This window comes from Plecotus auritus (genome assembly GCF_963455305.1).
Source record: "Plecotus auritus genome assembly, chromosome: 5".
Taxonomy (NCBI): domain Eukaryota; kingdom Metazoa; phylum Chordata; class Mammalia; order Chiroptera; family Vespertilionidae; genus Plecotus; species Plecotus auritus.
The window spans coordinates 65,894,045-65,916,416 of NC_137776.1; the positions used below are offsets into that span (position 1 = coordinate 65,894,045).

At 37.9% G+C, this 22,372-nt stretch overlaps 1 protein-coding gene across 1 annotated transcript; it reads right to left on the bottom strand.

The window, feature by feature from the left end:
• Positions 1–9,212: 9,212 nt before the first annotated feature.
• Positions 9,213–21,849, bottom strand: TNFAIP6 (TNF alpha induced protein 6). Its single transcript, XM_080668997.1, has 6 exons — positions 21,649–21,849; positions 18,523–18,660; positions 16,869–17,030; positions 12,828–13,056; positions 11,142–11,182; positions 9,213–9,859 (listed from the first exon to the last, which is right to left on the bottom strand). The coding sequence occupies exons 1-6, from the start codon at positions 21,740–21,742 to the stop codon at positions 9,690–9,692; spliced, it is 834 nt and encodes a 277-aa protein (XP_080525123.1). The 5' UTR covers positions 21,743–21,849; the 3' UTR covers positions 9,213–9,689.
• Positions 21,850–22,372: the final 523 nt, after the last annotated feature.

Below are 22,372 nucleotides of genomic sequence, written 5' to 3' on the forward strand. Positions count from 1 at the left end.
TAATAGAGCCTGAAAAAAATGTTTTTGTGGGTTTTATTTGGTGGGAGATAGTTGTAAATCATATTTATAAAAAATTTTCTTTCCAAAAATTTTTCTTTCATAAAATCTGAACTTGAATCCTATCTAATAAAAGAGTAATATGCAAATTAACCATCACTCTGCTACACCCACCAGCCACACCCACCAGCCAATCAGGACGGAATATACAAATAAACCCAACCAAGATGGCTGCAGCCACAGAGAGCAGGAGGGAGGCTTGAGTTTCCCCGGCAATGGAGAAAGCCAAGCTTTCCACCTGCCCTTGCCAGCCCAGGCCTCCACTCAATGCTACAAAGTTTCAATTATAGAAGATAAATAAATCCCAACAGAAATGGCAGCAGCCACAGAGCTGGAGGGAGCAGGAGGCTAGGGTTGCCTGTGGTGATGGAGGAAGCCAAGCTTCTGCAGCCCTGGCCTGCTTTGGCCTCTGCTTAAGGCTACAAAGTTTCAATTATAGAAGATACATAAATCCCAACAGAAATGGCTGCCACCACAGAGCGAGCAGAAGGCTTGGCTCCACTCCAGGCTACAAAGTTTCAATTGTAGAAGATAAATAAACCCCAGATCCCAGGGCCTCTGCTTGGGTTGCCGGGGGGCGTGGCCGGCCTGCAAACCACCACAGGCCCCTCAGCCAGGCTGCCCCACGCCCCAAGGGAACCCCCACCCTGATCTGGGACACCCTTCAGGGCAAACCAGCTGGCCCCCACCCATGCACCAGGCCTCTATCCTATTAATAAAAGAGTAATATGCAGATTGACCATCACTCCAACACACAAGATGGCTGCCCCTATGTGGTCAAAGATCCTGCCCCCATGTGAACACAAGATGGCCACCACAAGATGGCCAGCAGGGGAGGGCAGTTGGGAGGAACCAGGCCTGCAAGGGAGGACAGTTGGGGGCGATCAAGCCTGCAGGGGAGGGCAGTTAGGGGTGACCTAGCCGGCAGAGGAGGGAAGTTGGGGGTGGCTGGGTCTGCAGGGAAGGGCAGTTGGGGGGGACCCAGGCCTGCAGGGGAGAGCAGTTGGGAGGTACCAGGCCTGCAGGGGACAGCAGTTAGGGGTGACCAGGCCTGCAGGGGAGGGCAGTTAGGGACAAACAGGCTGGCAGGGGAGCAGTTAGGCATCAATCAGGCTGGCAGAGGAGTGGTTAGGGGGTGATCAGTCTGGCAGGCAGAAGCAGTTAGGGGCAATCAGGAAGGCAGGCAGGCGAGCAGTTGGGAGCCAGCAGTCCTGAATTGTGAGAGGGATGTCCGACTGCCCATTTAGGCCTGATCCCAGTGGACATCCCTCGAGGGGTCCCAGATTGGAGAGGGTGCAGGCTGGGCTGAGGGACAACCCCCTCCGTGCACAAATTTCGTGCACCGGGCCTCTAGTATAATATTAAATAAGACACTGAATATATATACATATACCAACATCAGTACATTTGTTTTATTTTCAGATAGTGATATTGATATAAAGATCAGGTTAAATTGAAATAAGGAAAACTTAAAAAAACAGAACCTCCCAAACCCATACTACCTAAATGAGAAAGAGAAAAAAAAAATTATAAATACATCTGAGCAGGTCTTAAACTGAAAACATTCAAATAAGATGGAATTAGTAGAATGTAAAGAATATTAAAGTAGACATACAAAAAGATTTGAATAAAGAAAATCAAATTTTTAAAAATATATTTTTATTGACTTTAGAGAGGAAGGGAGAGGGAGAGAGATAGAGACATCAATAATGAGAAAGAATCACTGATTGGCTGCCTCTTGCACATCCCTCACTGGGGATTGAACCCGCAACCCGGGTATATGCCCTGACTGGGAATCAAACCGTGACCTCTGATTCATAGGTCAATGCTCAACCACTGAACCATGCTGGCTGGGCAAGAAAATCAAATTTTTAAAAATGTTCTACAAAGTCACTTAGCAATTTACTAAAAAAAGCATGTATTTCCTTTCCAACTATTTCTATAGGTTTTAGAATATAATCATAATGTATCCCAAACCTTGGTGGGGAGGCTTAGAAATGATCCAGCCAAATCTCTAAAAGTCATTATTACCCATTTCTGTCCCTGTGTATACTACTGTCACTACACTATTGGGGGTGGCTGGGTAATTGAGATATAGGGGAATATAGGTCTGTGGTAATAAATGGCATTTAATATCATTCTAAATATTTCACTCTTCTGAATATTTTCAGGAAAGTCTTAGAGGATTTAAATTCATCATCTTTATGAGTAATATAATATCTTATATCCTAGAATTCATTATACTTTTCAAATTTACACACATCCTTCAATTTCCTATTTAAATCCCATTCATCATAACTTCCAAAGGAAACAAAAAAAAAATGTGAATCTGATAAAGACCAAAAAGCCTATAGAAGTGAGGAAAAGAGTGAAAAAAAATTATGAGAAAGCATATAAAAATGTATTAGATGTCGGCAAAAAACCATATAAATGGAGAGATATTTTTCTAGTTTAAATATTATTCACCTAAGTTAATTTCTCCAAGTTTAGAAAAATAGCTATCTTCTGTTTATTGCTTCTTCTTGTTTATGCTTTGTCACTTAGACTTAGACTTGAATTCCTCAAAGTCTAAGCCTGCATGGAACTGATTAAAAGGTGTGTTCATTTTTTATCGCTGCCAGAAAAAAGTGTGACACAGTGGCTTAGAACAATATGAATGTATTATCTTAGAGTTCTGTCATTCAGAAGTCTGACCTGGGTCTCCTTGGGCCAGAATCAAGCTGTGAACAGGATGCAATAGATCTGGAAGTTCTAGGGGAGAATCTCTTCCCTTGCCTTTTTCAGCTTCCAGAGGCCACCTGCATTTCTTGGCTCACAGCACTTTCTTCCATCTTCAGATCCATCAAAGATGCATCTCTCTGCTCCCACATTTTTTGTCAGATCTCTTTGACTCTCTTTTTTGTATGCCTTGCTCAGTCACTTTTAAGGACCCCTGTGATCACATTGGGCCCCTTGGGATACTCCAGGATAATATCCCATTTTACGGCTCTTCACTTACATGTGCAAAATCTCTTTTGACACATACGGTAACATTCACAAATTCTCGGGATTAGTATGTAGACATGTTGGGAAGGGGGCACTAATCTGCCTACAATAACAGGTTATATTGAAAATCTCATTCTTTTTTCTTGTTAATCCTCACTCGAGGACATTTTTCCATTTATTTATTTTTAGAGAGAGTGGAAGAGAGAGGGAGAGACCTAGAGAGCTAAACATTGATGTGAGAGACACATATTGATTGGTTGCCTCCCACACTTGCCCCGACCAGGGCCAGGGATTGAACCTGCACCTGAGGTACGTGTTCTTTTTTTTTTTTTTTTTACAGAGGGGAAGGGAGAGGGATAGAGAGCTAGAAACATCGATGAGAGAGAAACATCGATCAGCTGCCTCCTGCACACCTCCCACTGGGGACGTGCCCGCAACCAAGGTACATGCCCTTGACCGGAATCGAACCTGGGACCCTTCAGTTCGCAGGCCGACGCTCTATATCCACTGAGCCAAACCGGTTTCAGCGAGGTACGTGTTCTTGACGGGAATTTAACCTGGGACCCTTCATTCCAAGGGCTGATACTCTATCCACTGAGCCAAACCGGCTAGGTTATAATCTCATTCTTTACTTCCTATCTTTCAAACCCTGATTCTACAGTCCTTTGAGCCCTTGTGGGAACTTCACTTTATCCAGTCTACCACTTTTTTCACTGTCCCTCATTTTTTTAAAAAAATATATTTTATTGATTTTTTACAGAGAGAAAGAGAGAGGGATAGAGAGTTAGAAACATCGATGAGAGAGAGACATCGATCAGCTGCCTCCTGCACGCCCCCTACTGGGGATGTGCCCGCAACCCAGGTACATGCCCTTGACCAGAATCGAACCTGGACCCTTCAATCCACAGGCTGACACTCTATCCACTGAGCCAAACCAGTTAGGGCTGTCCCTTATTTTCTTGATGTCCTCTTTCCCTCATATCAAACCAATTTCCATGGGTTATCATTACATTCCCTTATGGACATCCTCTACTCCCTTGGATCCTTTTGCCACACTCACTTGGCAGAACCCCAGCTTTGGTGACTCCAGTTCCCTCCATAACATGTCTTTGTTCTTGTGTAGCTGAAAATGGCTGGAGGAAACCATTACTTTGCTGACCAGTCTTTTATTAAAGTCTCCTACAAACTTTAAATGAGCCCTTAATGCAGGGGTGGGCAAACTTTTTGACTCGAGGGCCACAATGGGTTCTTAAACTGGACTGGAGGGCCAGAACAAAAGCATGGGTGGAGTGTTTGTGTGAACTAATATAAATTCAAAGTAAAGGAGCGGAGGGGAGAGCAAGAGAACCGGATAGAACAGCCGGATCCGGCCCGCGGGCCGTAGTTTGCCCACGGCTGCCTTAATGCCTCTTGATAATGAATGACATGCTATTTCCTTAGTCTGTTATTTTCTTTCTTTTCTAGAAGACTGTCTCATGCCTTCTCCTGTCTTGTCAAACCTTTTACATCTACTCCATCCTCACTCTTGGCTCATGAATTGACTCTTCAATGAGAAGTGCGAATAGTTGCTCTGCAGATTTCCATGAATCTCTCCACAGATCAGCTTCTGTGTCCTCACACTCTGCCTTCCTCCAACAGATCTTTGGACTGAATCCAGGCGTTGGTGATCTTGCATGCAAAAATGAATCTTTATTTCCATGAACTCTTAACTTAAATCTAACATTCCCTTAAACCAGCGGTCAGCAAACCGCGGCTCGCGAGCCACATGCGGCTTGCGAGCCACGGTTTGCCGCTCTGTTGACTAATGAGTTTGCCGACCACTGCCTTAAACTATGATGTAAACAGCAAACTACAGTAAACCACCATAGCATTAACAATACCTATGCTTTTGTCACCAGTAGACATCATATTTATTATCATGAAACAGTTTTCACATAATGTGGTACATACATGCATCGCTATTTTGAAATTATAATAGTTATTAGGCCCACAGCTAGATCTTATTATTTATAACATTAATAAAGAAGCATATGCATTAGGATATCACAGGTTCTATTTCTAAAGTTATTTGAATCTCAATAAAATTAGTTTTTTTGTACTCCAAAGTATTTTGTGCATTTAAAAAAATTATTCTGAGAAGTGTCCATAGGTTTAATTATTATTATTTTTTTAAAAATATATTTTATTGATATTTTTACAGAGAGGAAGGGAGAGGGATAGAAAGCTAGAAACATCGATGAGAGAGAAGCATCGATCAGCTGCCTCCTGCATACCCCCCACTGGGGATGTGCCCGCAGCCAAGGTACATGCCCCTGACCGGAATCGAACCCGGGACCCTTCAGTCCGCAGGCCGACGCTCTATCCACTGAGCCAAACCGGTTTCGGCCATAGGTTTAATTATTAATGAGTTCATGGCACACACAAAAAATTAAGAACCCCTTCTGTAAAAGGACTGCCCTTCTTCCTATCTAAAGCCTGTCCCTCTACTTGTGCACTAGATCCCGCCTCCTCTCACCTACTGTGCAAGGTGTCCTCCTTTTGCTCCTCCAGATGTGTATTCTAGCTTCTCCTCCTTGCTCTGGCGCTGATCTCTATGGATAGCATCAACCAGGTTTCCTTGTACTCTGACTTCCACTTGAACACAGACAAGGGGAGGCACCACCAGGACATAGAAAGGTGGCAGGAGGCAGAAGCTGGGGTATTCATCCACAATCGCTCCCCACTGACCGGGGTTGGCAGAAGCTCTGTTCCAATTTCTGATTACAACCCTTTTCTAGCACCTAAGCCCCTTCTCTGGATTCAGATCACTGTCCCTGACTTTCCTCTTCGGGGGAATCTCCATCTTTGGTGAACACCCGGTGATTCACCATCCATTGGGAGCTTCCCGTAAGTAAGCCCGTACCTCTGTAATAGTCTCCTCAGGCTCTTTCTTTTGACTGCGCCATCTACTTCCTACAAGGACCCTGAGTACTACCCAGACTCACGGAGAGTGCTGTAATATCTCTCCCTTCTCTAAATTTATTCCCAACCGGAAAGCCTTCTTTCAACTCAGTTCCCTTGATAGCTACCACTTCCTTGATAGGCAGCTTCACTATCTCCAATCCTCTCCTCTAGATCCATCTTCAATAAACTCCAACTGGGTCTTTGCCTTCTCCCCATTGAAATTGCTCATCAAAGTCACCAATGATCTTCATATTGCTAGATTCAGTGTTGCTAGATTCAGTACTCATTTGTCGACCTACTGGCAGTATTTAGCACAGTTGATCATTTCCTCTAACTTGATACATTTTCCACTTGGCTTCTAGGACCACAAAGGATTTTCCTCCTAATTCAGTCTTCTTTGCTAATCTTCCTCTTCCAGGGTTTAGTTCATAGCCTTTTTTTTTTTTCCCAATCTACACTTATTCCATTTAGTTTAATAAGCAATACAACATCTATTTCCAGCATGCAGTTTACTAATTTAGCATGTTTATTGATTATTGTGTCTCTCCCCCAACCAGAACATAAGCTCCGCAAGTCTAGGGATTTTTGTTCATTTGGTTCTTGGGTGTTTCCCAAGTGTCCAGAATAGTACCTAGCACATACATTTTTGCTAAATAGTGACTTTACCCCTCATATACAAAGTAGCAACTATGACTTTTTCCTTCTAAAAAAGCAAAGCCATAAAGCAACAAGAATAAAATGTAAATGAGTATATATCTAAACTTTGAGGAATAGAGTGAAGATATAAAATGGACTTACTATGGTTACGCTGCTAAATTATTAAAACAAAGTAGGCTGATGCCCTGGCTGATTTGGCTCAGTGGATAGAGCATCAGCCTACAGACTGAAGGGTCCCAGGTTCGATTCCCGTCAAGGGCACAAGCCTGGGTTGTGGGCTTGATCCCCAGTACGGGGCAGGCAGGAGGCAGCCAATCAGTGGTTCTCTCTCATCATTGATGTTTCTATCTCTCTCTTCCTCTCCTTCCTCTCTGAAATCAATAAAAATATATTTAAACAAACAAACAAACAAAAACAAAACAAAACAAAGTAGGCTGAGGCATGAGGAAACAATTCTCTTCTTGCCTTAACTAGTCTGGGAACTTCTTAACTTTCCAGGCCTGCGCCAGTTTGATGACCATCTGAATGACCTCGAGAAGAAACTGTTCCATTGTCTAGACCACTGGACATCTGAAGATTACCTGGAGAGAATTTTCATGAGTTTATTTGAGAGCCACACTGACAACAATTGCCAGGAAGCAAAATCTCAATGAATTGAGAAAATGCTGTGGAGAATGGCAGTTTTGCAGCTTATTTTATACATTAGAATCAAAGGAGGAGACATAAATGGGGGTACATGAAATCCATGGGTGGTAGATTAGAGAGGTGGGAGAAATAAAGACAGGAAATCTCTGAGATTGGATAGAGACTAAAATGGAGAGACAAATACTTCTACATTGGTGGGTATAGGATAGATAACAATTAATATTTACAGCCCATGGAAACGGTATGTGGGAGAGCAAGATAACAATAAGGGGTTCTGTGATCTCTGCTCTGATATTGTAGTTGTACCTTGAGGGGTCTGGAAAAAGGGATTACTCTGACATTCCAAAGGTATGTCATTTTAGATGCAAAAAGACAATAGACAGTCTCACTTAAAGCAAGCATTGACCTTTGTCAAGGAAGCTACAGGCCTAGGATGTGATTACTGCCTTGACTTGTTAGTTATGAATTTTTATGTTCAGACCATCTTAGGTGGTTGCTTTTGGACTCTCAGTTTGTAGTCATTCAGGCCTTCCCTGAGCTTGTCGTGTTTAGTATGTGGCCCCTGTTTTGTCTACAACAACTTGGACCAATCCTGACACTAAGAACTCAGGACTGATTCTTCTTAAGATTGTACTACATCCTATAAGAACCAACCCTCAGCTTTCCTTTCTCCTTCAGAACACATCTAGGTTTTGCTTAGCTGTGTTTCCAGTTTGCAAACTCTAAGATCCTTGACTAAATCTCTGTCATTTATATTCTAGCAAAGCCTCTTAATTCTTTTTGAGTTCATTCGACAATTTGTAATAGGAATATTCATGCCAAACATAAAGATAAGAGACCGCAGCAATAAGTATGACAGCAACTAAAATTTAACTTCTAATGCATTAAAAACATTACAAAAAAATCAAACTACAAACAAAATTACACTGCAGCATGTATGACAGACATGAAATCATATACCTAATAGACAAATCAGTAAGAAAAAAAATGACACAGGTTTAAAAAAGTGGGTGAAAGGCATAGAAAAATAATTCACAAAAGAAATAAAATTGGATAAAAATACAACTGTAAACCAACCATCAATCACACTGCAAATTCAAACTGATATCATTGTAATAACCTGTTTTTTAAAAATCTTTATTGTTGAAGATATTACAGATATCCCCTTTACCCCCCCCTCCCCCATTGTCCCCTTCTATCCTGTATCTGCCTCCCACACCATGTTGTAATAACCTGGTTATAATATTAATAACTGGAAAGGAGCAGAGGGAAGCTGCAATTTAAACACATGCCCAGTAAGGTCTGGGTGATGTGGGAAGGTGTTTATCTGTTAGTCACACCTGAGAGAAGGGCATTGGCCAAAATAGGCGTGGCCACTACGAGGGTGTGAAATCTGAGATCCTAAGCTCCTGAACAAAGGGAGCTGGCTCTTTTGGCCCTCTGGTGCTCCTGGCTTGTGGCCTTGCACACTCTGCACTCACCCAGGTGGCCCACATGGATGTGGATTCCACACAATGGACTAATGGACTGTAGCCTGATGTTACATTGGACCCAAATCCACCATGGAACAGAAACTCTCTGGACACTGGCTTTGCTTCTAGCTTTATTGAAGCCCCAGCTGCACATTTTCCAGGACTAGATTAAGAGAAATGGGACTTCGCAAACTGAGGAATATAATTTCACACAAATAAAAATCATTCATTCTCCTGAATGCATCTTAGATAATTCTTTTTCTCAAGATATCGCAAGTACCCCACTCCCACTGGCAATGGAGGAATTTCACCCACACCACCTTCTGGCAACAAAAACCACAATGTTATGTCATTTTTTGCTTATCAAAAAAGAAAATTCCATTTTAATTAATCTCTGACCCAGTAATTCCACTTCTAGGACCCTCCCCCAAATGATTAGAGAGCTGTACAAATGCATATGTTCAAATATGTTTATTGAAGCAATGTTTATGAAGACAATCTAAAATTCCCACAATAGAGACAGGCTTAAATAAAGTATGGAAAAATCATATGGAACATTTTACAGCTGTTCAAAATCATGTTTTTGCATAATACTCAATGTTATGGGAAAATACTTAAGTCAGATAGCAGAATTCCAAAACTTCAAATACAAATACATATAGGAACATATATACAGATACCACAAATAAAAAAATGACTAAAAGAAAAATATATAAATGTTAACACCTGTTATTTTCATGCAATGGGATTATGAGAGATTTTATTTTCTCATTTAAAATTTTCTGCATTTTCCAATTTTCTCAAAATTATCAGGCATAACATTTACATCTAGAAAAGTAATAAATAAATGTTAATAACAATAATAATATAAAAGTGAGATCCAAGGGGTTCCAAAAGATACAACATAAATACTAAATGTCCTGTTTTGTTTTATAAATGGCTAAATCTTCCAACTAAAATGTTTTTATTTCCAGTAGAAGTAGTACTTGTATTTTTCCCTTGACTGGATTTCGATAGAGGATCCACTGCAACATATTTGATTTGGAAACCTCCTGCAGTCACTGAAGCATCACTTAGAAACTTTAAGGTCATGACATTTCCTGGGGAGGAAGAGGATGCAAAAGAAGAAAGATGTTACTCTCCTTTAACTTAGCAGACAAAAATGGCAAGTTTCAGGGCTTCCTTTTGATTCTCTCTCTCTCTCTCTTTAAAAATAGAGTTTTCATCTCCCAACTACCTCCTACAGCTCATATGATGTCTTCTTTTAACTTTCTGTTAACATAAAATATATCCTCAAGAAAAAAATAGAGATAAACAAAAGGTTTAATACTTTACTAATCCTATGGAAATTGTAACAGAGTAATGAATTAGTAAGTTTTAAGCATTATTCATTCAAGAATTGAACAAGTAGTTCCATGACTTGCAATAATGACAAATAAATGAGAATTGTGGGTATTGAAAGGCTAGGGCGTGGGAATAATTTAGGTAGCAGTAGCTGAGCTTACGGACTATTATTTTTAGTTGCATAGTATTGTGATAATTTAATGACTTGGAGGAAAAATTGAGCATGCAAAAAGCCAAATACTAATGCTGGTGATTACATTAAAAATGATATATAAGAAAATACAAGTTCTTAGAAAATATGAGTTTGGGTTAATAGCAGTGGTATTACTTAATGAGATAAATTTATGCTACTATAAGGACATTTCTTGAGGTACATTTCGTGGAACAAAGTCACACAAAATAATTTGCAGGAGAAAAAAAGATTTGGAAAAGGTTACCTACCATAGTTAGCCGTTTGAGGCTTGCTATGCATAATTAACATATTAAAAAGTCTCTGACATCTTCAAATAAAGAAACCTGTTTAACATTATTTAACTCAATGTTACCCAAATTTACCTGACCTAAGAGCCCTTTCTCATGTAACACCTATTAAAAACATTCCACAGTACTGTGTTTTTTACAACTCTCTCTGGAAAATGCTATACTAAGATAAAAATGCAATAAATAAGGTAAAAATTTTTCAGTGATAGACGGTATTTTTAACGACTTTATAAATTACTTTAATTCTTTATCAATGAAAAATCTTGGCCTTTTATTACATTTTATGGAAATCATAAGCCACGGCAGTATTCATGGATGTGCATACTCAAGACTATCTCAGTCTGTATTTCCCACAAATAACAAGAGTCTACACGTTTTCAGTGCAAGGAGTTGGCACAGATCTTTCTTTAGGTATAAATAAATACTTGGAATTTATAAGCCAGCAAGCAGGTCTCTCAACTTTAAAAAAGTAAACAGTGATGACTACTGGGTCCTTCACTTTCAGTGACACTGAGAGAAAACAAATCATAGTTTTGCTCCTTAATTTAGAGCCCTTACCTGTACTAAAGATGTCTTCTGGAAGCTCATCTCCACAGTATCTGAAAGGGAATTTTAAAGAGAATTCACGCAAATGAACATTATACAGCTACTGCAATGAGCTCTTACTGATAACTAAAGTGCTTTATTTCCCCCAGGTAATGGCTTATTTTTCTGTTATTTTATGATGTCTTATTGTTTTTTTTTTAATTTCAGTTTGTAAGTGAGAACAATGTACATTATTTGAAGTAAACTTCTCAAACTATTAATGAGATTCTTAAGGAAGGATATGTGGCATTTCTACTCTGTGCACCTACAAAACTATTTGTCTAGTAGACAATTTGAATCTTCTTGAAAAAATTAAAAATTTGTCTCTGATTAATCTCATAAAGTTTTCTTCACAATTGAAAGTCAATGGGTGTATAGTTGGTAGTAGTATATTTTGAATTCTGGAGTAGACAGATTTAAAGGTGGAAAAATTACTTGGACCTTATAGATATAAGAGGGTTTCATTTTTATATGAATCATATCTTGAAAGGAGCTCCCTTGCACATTATATAAACGTTGAGTTTTGTCAGTTTTTGAAAGTGTAATTTATTCCAGAGGGGGGAGGGGGATCTATTATAAAGGTAAATTACACAATATAAATTTACAGCCTGTTGAAGACCTTTAAAAAATAGTATACATATTTTTATATGTAGTCATGGATAATGGAGAATTGATATTCTATTGATAATGGATAGTCTAAAATACACATTATTAAATGGTGACCTGAATATATAAAACACCTAATTGCACACTCTTTAAATTGAAATATTTTGTAAGGCTCTGAAAATGTAAACTGCATTAAAGATTTAAGGAGAGAACACAAAAAAATTATGTCCCAGCATGTTGAAGACCAAGGGAGAAAGAAATATTGCGGAAAAGAGCACTTCTTTTTTATGGCAAAGAAAGCTATTTTTAAGAAGCTGCCCTTTGTAGGTTTAGCTAACTTGTATGAAAGCAGGGACTATGCTTTGCTTATTTACCGTATACCCACAATACTTAGCCCATTGCTTTGTACACAGAAGAAAGGCACCCATTACTGAATTTATAATTATTTTTAAAGGTTGACAGAAATTAGAACACTTAAAAACCCCGACAAAGTTCTCATCTCACATCTTTCTCCCTCATGTTGTTAGTCAATCTTGAGGTCTTCATAAATAGACTATTTATTTATTTATTTATTTATTTTTTAAAAATATATTTTATTGATTTTTTACAGAGAGGAAGGGAGAGGGATAGAGAGTCGGAAACATCAATGAGAGAGAAACATCGATTAGCTGCCTTCTGCACACCCCCTACTGGGGATGTGCCCGCAACCAAGGTACATGCCCTTGACGGGAATCGAACCTGGGACCTTTCAGTTCGCAGGCTGATGCTCTATCCACTGAGCCAAACCGGTTAGGGCCATAAATAGACTATTTAAATAATTGTTACAACTTAACAATAATCAAAAGGCAGCGATATATCACTATTTTAATAATAAGTAGCAACTGACTATGACTTAACATGCTAAGAAAAATCTTTGTTAAAAAAGGATATGATGTAGGAGTGTAGGAACACTGGAAAATCAATATTGTAGGTACAGTTGGGGAAAAATTAAAGAAACATCAAACACAATATTGAGTGTTCCTTTAACTTTCTGTATGAGAAAACAACACTTACCTTCCCACAAAGCCATGGATATCATCATAACTGTCATATATTTCAACATAGTCAGCCAAGCAAGATGGGTCATCTTCAAGGTCAAAGTCCAAAAAACTCAGGTGAATACGCTGACCATACTTGAGTCTAATGTGCCAGTAGCAGACTTGGTTATCATCATACTCATTTGGGAAGCCTGGAGATTTAAAAATTCTCTTTGGATCTGTAAAGATTCCACCACATTCTTTTGCTGGAATGGGGGGGAGGTGAGGGGAGTGGAAAGATAAGAAAGCATTAGAAAAAATTATTCCTACTTTAAAATGATATTCACATCTTAGTGTTCATTTATTTATAACCCTTTATGAAAAAGTAAAGAAATGGTTTAACATACAGCATCTATAGTATATAATGTATTCCTGTAGCTAAAGAATAAATGTATTTTTCATCAATAGTTGTTCAATTCTCTAAAATAAGCAGACATTTGTGAATTAAAAAAGTAAGATAGCAAAAAAATAGTTAATTAATTGTATCCTTGGTTAGATTTTTTGGGGGATGTCTTTTTATTTATATTTTATAAACATAGAATGCACAAATATTATGTGAACCCTTCCATATGTTTTAACAAATACATATATTCATGTTACCAACAGCCCAGTCAGGTGTTTTTGTCTTGTGGTGTCACCACTGTGTCTTTAGAGACTGGAATATGTAGAATAATGAGTCCAATATATTCTGTTTGGGAAATCATTATAGAATTTTAAGATTACAAAAGACCTTGGAGGTCACTCTAATCCAGCTGAAAGGAATAATTTTTAATCTTCCTATACTTTTTTTCCTGGTTTTAAACTAACACCTTAATCTTATTTGAGGATTTGGTGAAGATATTTATGTTTTTTTAAGTTATTTTTCATTTTACATATTTATGTTGTGTCACATAACCTGTTATAAGAACAATCTCTTCCAGAACCAATCACTTACAGTATGACCAAGAGAGAAAGGTATGGAGGGGCCCTGATTAATTTTAATTCCATATCAAGTAAGTATCCAGTATCTTCAAAGACCAAACCAAACCTGGAAACATAAAAATAATCTGAGTGGTGGTGCTAGTGCTGACTCAGGGTAGCATTTGAAGATATTTTTCTCTTTATCAATTAGAGATTTTTTCCAAGAATATTCTCCATTAAAGTAACTATTTTTAAAAAATCTTGTTAGAATTCTTACTGCCATTGAAGTTAAGGAAGCTTATCTCTAAGGCAGAACGGGACCTTAGAAAGGCTGGGGAGGTCAGAGCCCAGCCGGCATGGCTCAGTGGTTGAGCATCAGTCTGTGAACCAGGACATCAAGGTTTGGGCTCAATCCCCAGTGTGGAGGCATGTGGGAGACAGCTGATGGATGATTCTCTCTTATCAATGATGTTTCTCTCTCCCTCTCCTTTTCTCTCTGAAATCAATAAAAATATATTAAAAATAAAAGGAAGTTCATAGATCTGGTTTGAGCACTCTGTGACCATCCTATACCTGTTTCTTCATTGGTAATTGAATGTAATCATGCCTCCCCTATTAATTCCCACTCAGGATTATTCTGGGGATAAAATATAGATGATAACTTAAGGACATTATACAGCTCTAGCCGGTTTTGCTCAGTGGATAGAGCATCGGCCTGTGGACTGAAGGGTCCTGGGTTCAATTCCAGTCAAAGGCACATGCCTGGGTTGTGGGCTCGATCCCCAGTAGGGGCCGTGCAGGAGGGAGCCCATCAATGATGTTTCTCTCTCTCTCTCCTTCTCCCTTCCTCTCTTAAATAAAAAAAGAAGTATATTTTTAAAAAAGCGATATGTTCATACCCAACAAATAAGATTTAAAAAAGGACGTTATACAAAATGTAAGTTATTCTTATTGTATTATTACAATTTATACAATACATAGTTTATATGTGTTCATAAGTATGTACAGTGCAAGCATTTGGAGTGACTCGCTCTGCCCCATAGCGCCCTTTCTTTGTTGTATATATCATTAGATTAGGATAAAAATTCAAATATTGGATTATTTTAGTTGTCTATTTAGCTTTATCTATTCAGCTGTATATTTTATGTTACATATATAGTTATTGCCTCATCTCTTTTTATTTAGAAAAGGACAGATTCACAAAGTTGATTAGGTCCCTGAGGACTTAATTGGTTTAAAAGTGTTCATATACACAGACAATAGGGTGGTGAAGGCCTGGGGCAGGCATCAGGAGTGGCCTGGAGGGGGTCAATGGGGAAAAAAAGGGACATATGTAATACTTTCAACAATAAAGAATTATTTTTTAAAAAGTGTTCATATAAAAAGCAGTCAACATCAGTTCATACATTCAGAACTTGAATGAGCAAGTTTACTTCTAAACATTTCTTAATGACCCTATTCATCTGACTTCAATCAGCTGTAATTTGGTGATATTGAGTAATTAACAATAATTATCTTATTTTTTCTGATTGTTGTAATTTTTTTATGCCAATTATTTTTCAATGAGCTCTTCTTCTCCCAATGCTAGTTGAGGCAGTCCTCATTTGCCATGTAGTTAACCAAATAATCCTAAATAATCAGCATATCGTTGAATTCAGGATTCTGTACACATATTTACAGAGTAAAAAGAATTCAGCTTCTATGAGAAGTAAAAAAAGCTTATAAAATTTGTAATTAAAGTAATATTTTTACAAAAGGGCAATAAAATACTGTAAGAACCTTTCCATTAGCACTTCGTCATCTCCCCTAGACTTTGACTTATGAAAACAATGGAATAAAATGCTCAGAGAGCCTCAAATTTATCAAGCAAAAGAAGAATCAGAGAATATATTTGGAAATAAAAGTTACTCTTGAGAGTTAAAAGAAAGTTGCCTGTATAAATATATTGAAGAAAAAGAAAGAGATGAAGAGAGAGAGAAGGAAAAGAAGGTTTATGAATTATTAACAATGACTAAATATAGGATTAAATACAGTGTAGTACTGGATAGGCTTAAAGTATCTCAAAGTGATTTGGAAATTATAGTCCTATATAAATGCACTGCATTTATTCATTTTGTCTCAAGTGGGAATAGGTGATAGCTCTAGGCAAAATTCTTTTCTACATGAAATACACATTATATTGAGATATAGATTAGTTAAAAGCATGAGAACAGTAGTTAATATCATTAAATAATAAATTCTATAATAATATTCTGAAACTTCATTTTAATTCTCCTCTGTGTTATGGACTTTCTTATAAGGTAGATACAAATGGGACACCACCTGAGGATGTTTATGATCATAAATGCAGGGAAGACTTTGTAACACATTTTAACACTTTGTAATATTATCCTGGAGAAATTACATCCAAAAGGAATAGTGTATTTTTTTTCTCTAAGAATATGAACAAAGAGTAACTCTTTATAGTAATTATATAGAGTTAATTTTGCTCCTTAAATTTTCCTAGCTACGACCCACCATGGAATAAGAATAGGAATAAAAATATACTATATAATAATGACTAGTATACCCAATATGTAACTATTGAAACAAACCACAGAGTGTGAGTTGCTTAGTTTGGAAGTCTAAGAATTGATGCACAAAAATAAATTAGGAAGCTTGTTTATTCTCTTTCCTTTTCCCCATTCTAGCAAAGGGATAACTTTGAACAGTTAACATTTGGTAGTACCACTTTATTGTTTTAATTAAGTGTGAGTTCATAACCTGTTTCCCCCCCCCCCCTGCTTTGTGGTCAGGAAGTTCCATGGCACAAACAAGACCTAAATTCACAATTCTGCCTGCCTACTAATTATTGGCTACAGAATTTTGGGTAAGTTGCTTAAATTCTTAACTCTCAGTTTCCTGATTTCTAAAATGGGTATAAAAATAGCTCCTTGTAGGGTGGTGAATATTGAGTGACAGTGCAGATTGACACAGCATAATCACTCTATGAATGATAATTATTAGTTACTATCACTAAACTGATTTATCTCTGGAAAAATAAGCTATCTCATTTTAACAACATTGTAGTAACAAGTAACTGTTTTTGCAAAGTACAAAATTATTATTTTTAACAAACCATGTGGATTGTAGCAATAGGCATCCCATCTTTCACTCCTATTGAGACGGATTCCGTAATCAATAACACCAATTTTTCCAAATCCACAGTGGGGCCCTGGCTTCACAATGGGGTATCCAACTCTGCCCTTGGCCATCCATCCAGCAGCACAGACATGAAATCCTGCAAGAGAATGAAAGGGTTTTACACTTAACAGGTAAACTGGCTCAGCTGAGAGAACATCATCTTTACAAAGATGGTCCTTTCCAACACTGACAGTTTCTTAGCTGCCCAAATTCAGTTCATGGAAAAGGAAAAAAACGGTTTTCTTAAAAATAAAAATAAAAATTGAAACACATATAAAAATATGACATCTGACTTTTAGTAAGAAATGACATATTACTTAAAAAATAAAGAAAGATGAAGGTGAACTCGAAATCTTAACCCCATGAATCTGAAAACATTGCATGTTCAGAGCTGGCTTCTTTTAACCAATGACCTATCCAGTGCAATGAGATAATTTCTGAAAGTACCATTGGTCCTGAAAACTATTTTTTTTTTCAAATCATAGTTTGTCATTTCTATTTCAGGTTTAATCAAGATATTGCTAATATTTTTTAAAATGTGAAGAGGGATAAAAGCGCTCATAAATTTCAAACAAAGCCTCAGCCCTGTTTTTCTTGCTCAACTTCAGAGGCTGTTTAAATACTTGCCAATGGCATCCAAGAACAATTTTACTTGAAGTCCAGGGCAGCTAGTAATGACTCTGGCTTTGTATCCATCATTCCAGTCACTGTCACACTCAGTCCTGTGGGAACAGGCTGAGCAGTTATCTGGGGAGACTTGGGGCATTTTGGAGAACACCTGTATTTTTGCCAGCATAAGCTTTGCCAGGTACTTTTCTATCCGCAAAGGGCTTCTTCAATGGAGAAGAGTTCCAAGTAGGGTGGTCTTTTGGATTCTCCTGAAAGCCCAGGAGAGATGGTAGCAGCCTCCCCGCCCCCCCGCCCCCCCCCCCCCCGGCCCCTTTTCTAAATAAATAAATAAAAAAACCACTAGTTAATTACTGGGTTTTTCCACTAGGTCTCCTGACATCATCTTCCCAATTCCTTTCTCCTACCATCTTATAACTTGCTTATCCTCCTTTTCCTCACAGCTTTGGATCCTGAAATACAAATGCATTCTCCCATTTAATGTTGAAAAAAAGAAAAATGAAAAAAATTGAAACATTTTGAAAAAAGCCACTAAATTCAGTATTTCTTCTACCAAGTAAATTTTCTTGTAAGACTCAACATAGTAACATCGCTCAACACATGAGGAAAACCATACTCAGAAGTCAAGAAGAGATAGAGGAATATTAAAATGAATAGCAATGGCTTTAAATTTCTGAGGAATTGAAATGATATCGAGATGCCTTCATTTTCTTTTGATTTTTATTTATTAGCCCACAGTGGGTTGTAACCCCAAATAAGTTACTAGTATTAGGAACTTTCCACTACCTAGTTGTAGGCAGAGAAGATGGGAAAAGCAGTGGGGCAGAGATGAGAGATATCATGGGGACTTAGAGAACTATTAGCAGAGGTGAGTAGAGAAGTCTTATTAAGGGGTTACAGGAAAGGTGGGATATTTTTTCCCAAGGGTGAACAAGAAAGAAAACCATTGTCAAATCAGTTACCAATTTTTCTGGCTGCCTCTAGTTGCTTGTAGGTGGCGAGCCGGCCGCCTTCATATTCACACACCGCCTTTGCTTCTGCATAGGTGAGCTTGTATTTGCCTGATCGAGCTTCTCTGTGATATACGCCTGCTGCTTGTTCTGTGAATTCACAAAAAGTCGTAAATGCACTACTTGCATTCTTGCAGAACAAGGGAAATTTTGTGACCTTAGACGGAAGATTACATCAGCTATTGTTCCTGCCAAAGGGTTCTTTGGGTCAGCAGCATTGGGTAGCTACATTTTCATTATTAGAAAGCTTTGGGGAAAAATATGAATGAGGGGGAATTTTAGGGAAACCGGGGGACATAGACAGAAACTTGAGGCTAAATTAAGTTTCTGAACTGACAGCCTGAAAGGGTTTCAGTACAACATTGCATTTCTACACTACCAAAGGTGATCAAGTTTTGACCTTTTTTTGGCTTTAAGTTACATAAAAACTTGGAAAGGTAACTAATAGGAGAAAAAAGGAGGTGAAGGCAAAGAAACCATGAAAATTGATCCATTATGTCAGCTTGCAATGATGGAGAAAAATAAGCCACAATATCCATTTGAGGGAAATGACTAATACAAAATAATTGAGAGTGTAGTAAACAAATAAAAAACAGAGGGAAAGTTGAAAGGAATCCAAAGCAAACAAATATTTCATTAAAGAGAAGAAAACTAGATTCAAACGCAGCAGAGAAAGTCCTGAGCACACCTAATTACCGGTTCCTAAGTTCTTTAACTGTTTTGTCCTTTTTTAGCTCACATTTTTGTTCCCAACATATTTTCAGTAGTGTTAAATCACACATGAGTTATCTCCCAGTAGATCACTACTTAAAAGGCTTGTTTTGAGTTTGGAGTGCATTTTGCCATGGAAACAATGAGAAAAGATTCTCAGGGTAATAATCATACCGTAGCTCTAACAGTTCTATGTAGATTGTCAGATTATGGTTCAGTCCTTGTACCCTAACCTGGGCAATCAGTCACCATCAAGACCATTGCCAATGAGAACACATATATCTTGGCATGCAGTGACATGAAGCCAGCAGTGTTAGAAAGATTGTTCCTTGCTGTCCTCCCCAGGCTGAAGGTGACACTGCCACAGTTCAATAGGAATGCTGCATGGCATTTTCTCTGTTTTTTTTTTTTTTTTCTGGACGCCAACGGGTCCTTTTGTACATTATATGGTAAAAGCCCATTACTGAAGACCTCAGTCAACTTGACACTTACTAGTTTAGATCAGAGAACACAAAACTCATTTTCCCCTTTGAAACCTACCTACTTCCACTGTCCTTCCTATGGTAAAGTCTCATTAACGAAACTTTCACTAGTTTCCAGTCTGGTTGTTTTGAGCATGTACCATTAGGTAGTTTGCTAGATGCAGAGGATCAAGTCCTACTCCTGCTTACTTGGACACTAGTGGGCAATGCAAGTACAGACAGTCCCCATTCATGTTGGTTCAATTTATGATACCAGAGTTAAAAACCAACCTTAGGGGTCCTCTGTTTCCTCATTTTACTGGTGTGGCACTGAGTCCAAGGGTTTCAAGTGCCTTGTTCTTGATAGTTGCTAGCTGAGTCCTGCCTTCTAATCCAACTCTCCTTCCTCCTTAAATAGTTTCTCATGCTATATGGACCTAACCAACGGTAAACAATTCGTGCTAGGCTGACTGGTCAATAATTTGTCCCAGATTGGAGCAATGTGCAATTACCCCAAGCCTCAAATTTGCAGCACTATTAACAAACATTTGGGTTTGCTTCTCTCTACCACCAGGACAGAATTTCTATTGTGCAGGTTTATATTTTTGTAAAATACAAGATCACTTTTAAAAACACCAACGACAACAGCTCCTAATTACTTGAGCACTAGAGAGTTTTACAGCATTTCGAAGTTCATCCATATGGGTTTAATTCTTACTAGCTTCGTGACCATCTTTTTCCTCTCTAACAAATCTGTGGCTATCTCCTTAGTTTGATTGTGTGCAGTGAAAATAAACAGAGATGCCTTCATTCCTCTGGTAAATTCCAGACCCCAGTTTTGCCAAATAGATCTCAGTGTTCAGCATGAAGCTAGTTCACTGGCTCAAGCTGAAAAAAGAGGCGGCAAGGCTGTGCATTGCAAATCAAGCTTTTTAATTAAATCCGCATGGCTGCAGTTACTATTACCAGGGAGAGACATGCTGAAATATTCTACAACTGTGCACTGCTTAGCAAGCATAAAACCACGCTCTGGCCTAAAGTTAATTTTGCTTTCTCTTTATTTCTTTATTTTATACAAGAATCCCTCAATTTTCTTCTTAAGAATTCAAAAATATTTTCACTATCAAACACAATAATGAACATAAAGCAATATTAATTTGCATCATGAGAATTAAAGCATTGTTCAGAATACTATAAAGGGTATTTTGGGTTCTCAGTATTTAGCTTTTTTGTTTGTTTGTTTATTGTTTATATTCACAGTTAGGTCCAATCAATTCTTCACTAACATTTAACAAAACAAAGCAGCAAAAGGAACGTTCCTTGTCTAACAAAAAGGGTAGAAAAGTACATGGATAGCTCAAACAAAAGGAACCAGAGTGGTAAGAATGCATTCAGCAATACATTGACTTTGTCAAACTAGTCAAAAGACTATTTGGAAAAAGTAAGATATATACTACAGGTCAGAGTACGTGGAGCAATGATTATAAAGTTATTGTATATTCTGATTTACCTGTTATGATTTTGTTACAATTACCTGCTATAAAATCTGATTGCAAATGCATTGAAATAAAAACAAAACATACATTGATGTTTTTGTTAAAGAAACATTTCCCACTATACCACCACATCTGCTTTGAAAAATTTTAAATATATTTTCATATAGAATATAAGTATTAACCTCTATTTCCTACTGAACAACTTTATAAAAAGCTATTTTTAAATCTTAGAAGGCAGGAACACTATTTTAAAAAGGGTATAGACATTCCAAAAGTTATCTTTCCTAAACATTTTCTTTGAAAACACCAGGCTTGACCAGAACAGAAAAATCTACTGCTTTGATTCACTTCTCCACAAATTCAAAGAAGTGACATTCTCAACCAGAAGTTCAATAAGTACAGTTTCTTACCAAGCCATATGGAGTTATGAAAAATTCCATTCTTGAATCCCCATCCGTGCGCCTCTTCCCACAGCAAGACAAATAAGTAAATTAGGATGATCATATCTCAGCTGTAGAGAAATAATAGCCTATTAGGGACTCCTCAGGATAAATTCTCAGTGCAGAGGCTGCAATGCGACTGAAACATCTGGTTTCCACATCTTTTTAAATAGTTTTTGCAACTGTGAGGTCAGCAAGCACTCTCCAATGGCATTTCCCGCTCCAGAGTTTCACAATTAACTCAGTGTCTGAAGCAAACCCTCTGACTCATTTGCATTGGCAACTATAGCTAAAGATACAGTGATCATCTACATTTTTATTAATTCTGTCTGTCACAGACACTTTCCTGGTAGGACATTTGTGTAACTTGGTGCAGAGTCAGCAGCCATTAATAATAACAAGAACAAAAACTTCAGTAGAAATTTTAAGAAAAACCCTGATAGTATTTGTAGTAAGTCAATTATAAAGTATGGGGTTTGGGATGAAGCACTGATCATGAACTTAACCCTGATAATGTTACTTCAGTTTTCCCTAAACATTGCCAGGCTTGTAGAGAAAATTTAAAAGAAAAAGTGTGCACAATTTGGCAAGTCCTAAACTATCCCCAGTGATGTAGGATTCCCTTATCCTCTGTCTGCTTTCTCCTTGGGTAAGGTCTGTTGCAGTCCTTGGTTTATTGTGGTTATCAGGTAAA

Excerpts from the sequence above, each read along its gene's own strand:
- TNFAIP6 (XM_080668997.1), bottom strand. The coding sequence starts at position 21,742 with ATGATCATCCTAATTTACTTATTTGTCTTGCTGTGGGAAGAGGCGCAC. Across the intron at positions 17,031-18,522 it reads AGAGGCAGCCAGAAAAATTG|GATTTCATGTCTGTGCTGCT; the intron begins GTAACTGATTTG and ends ATTCTCTTGCAG. Across the intron at positions 9,860-11,141 it reads AGAAGACATCTTTAGTACAG|GAAATGTCATGACCTTAAAG; the intron begins GTAAGGGCTCTA and ends CTTCCTCCCCAG.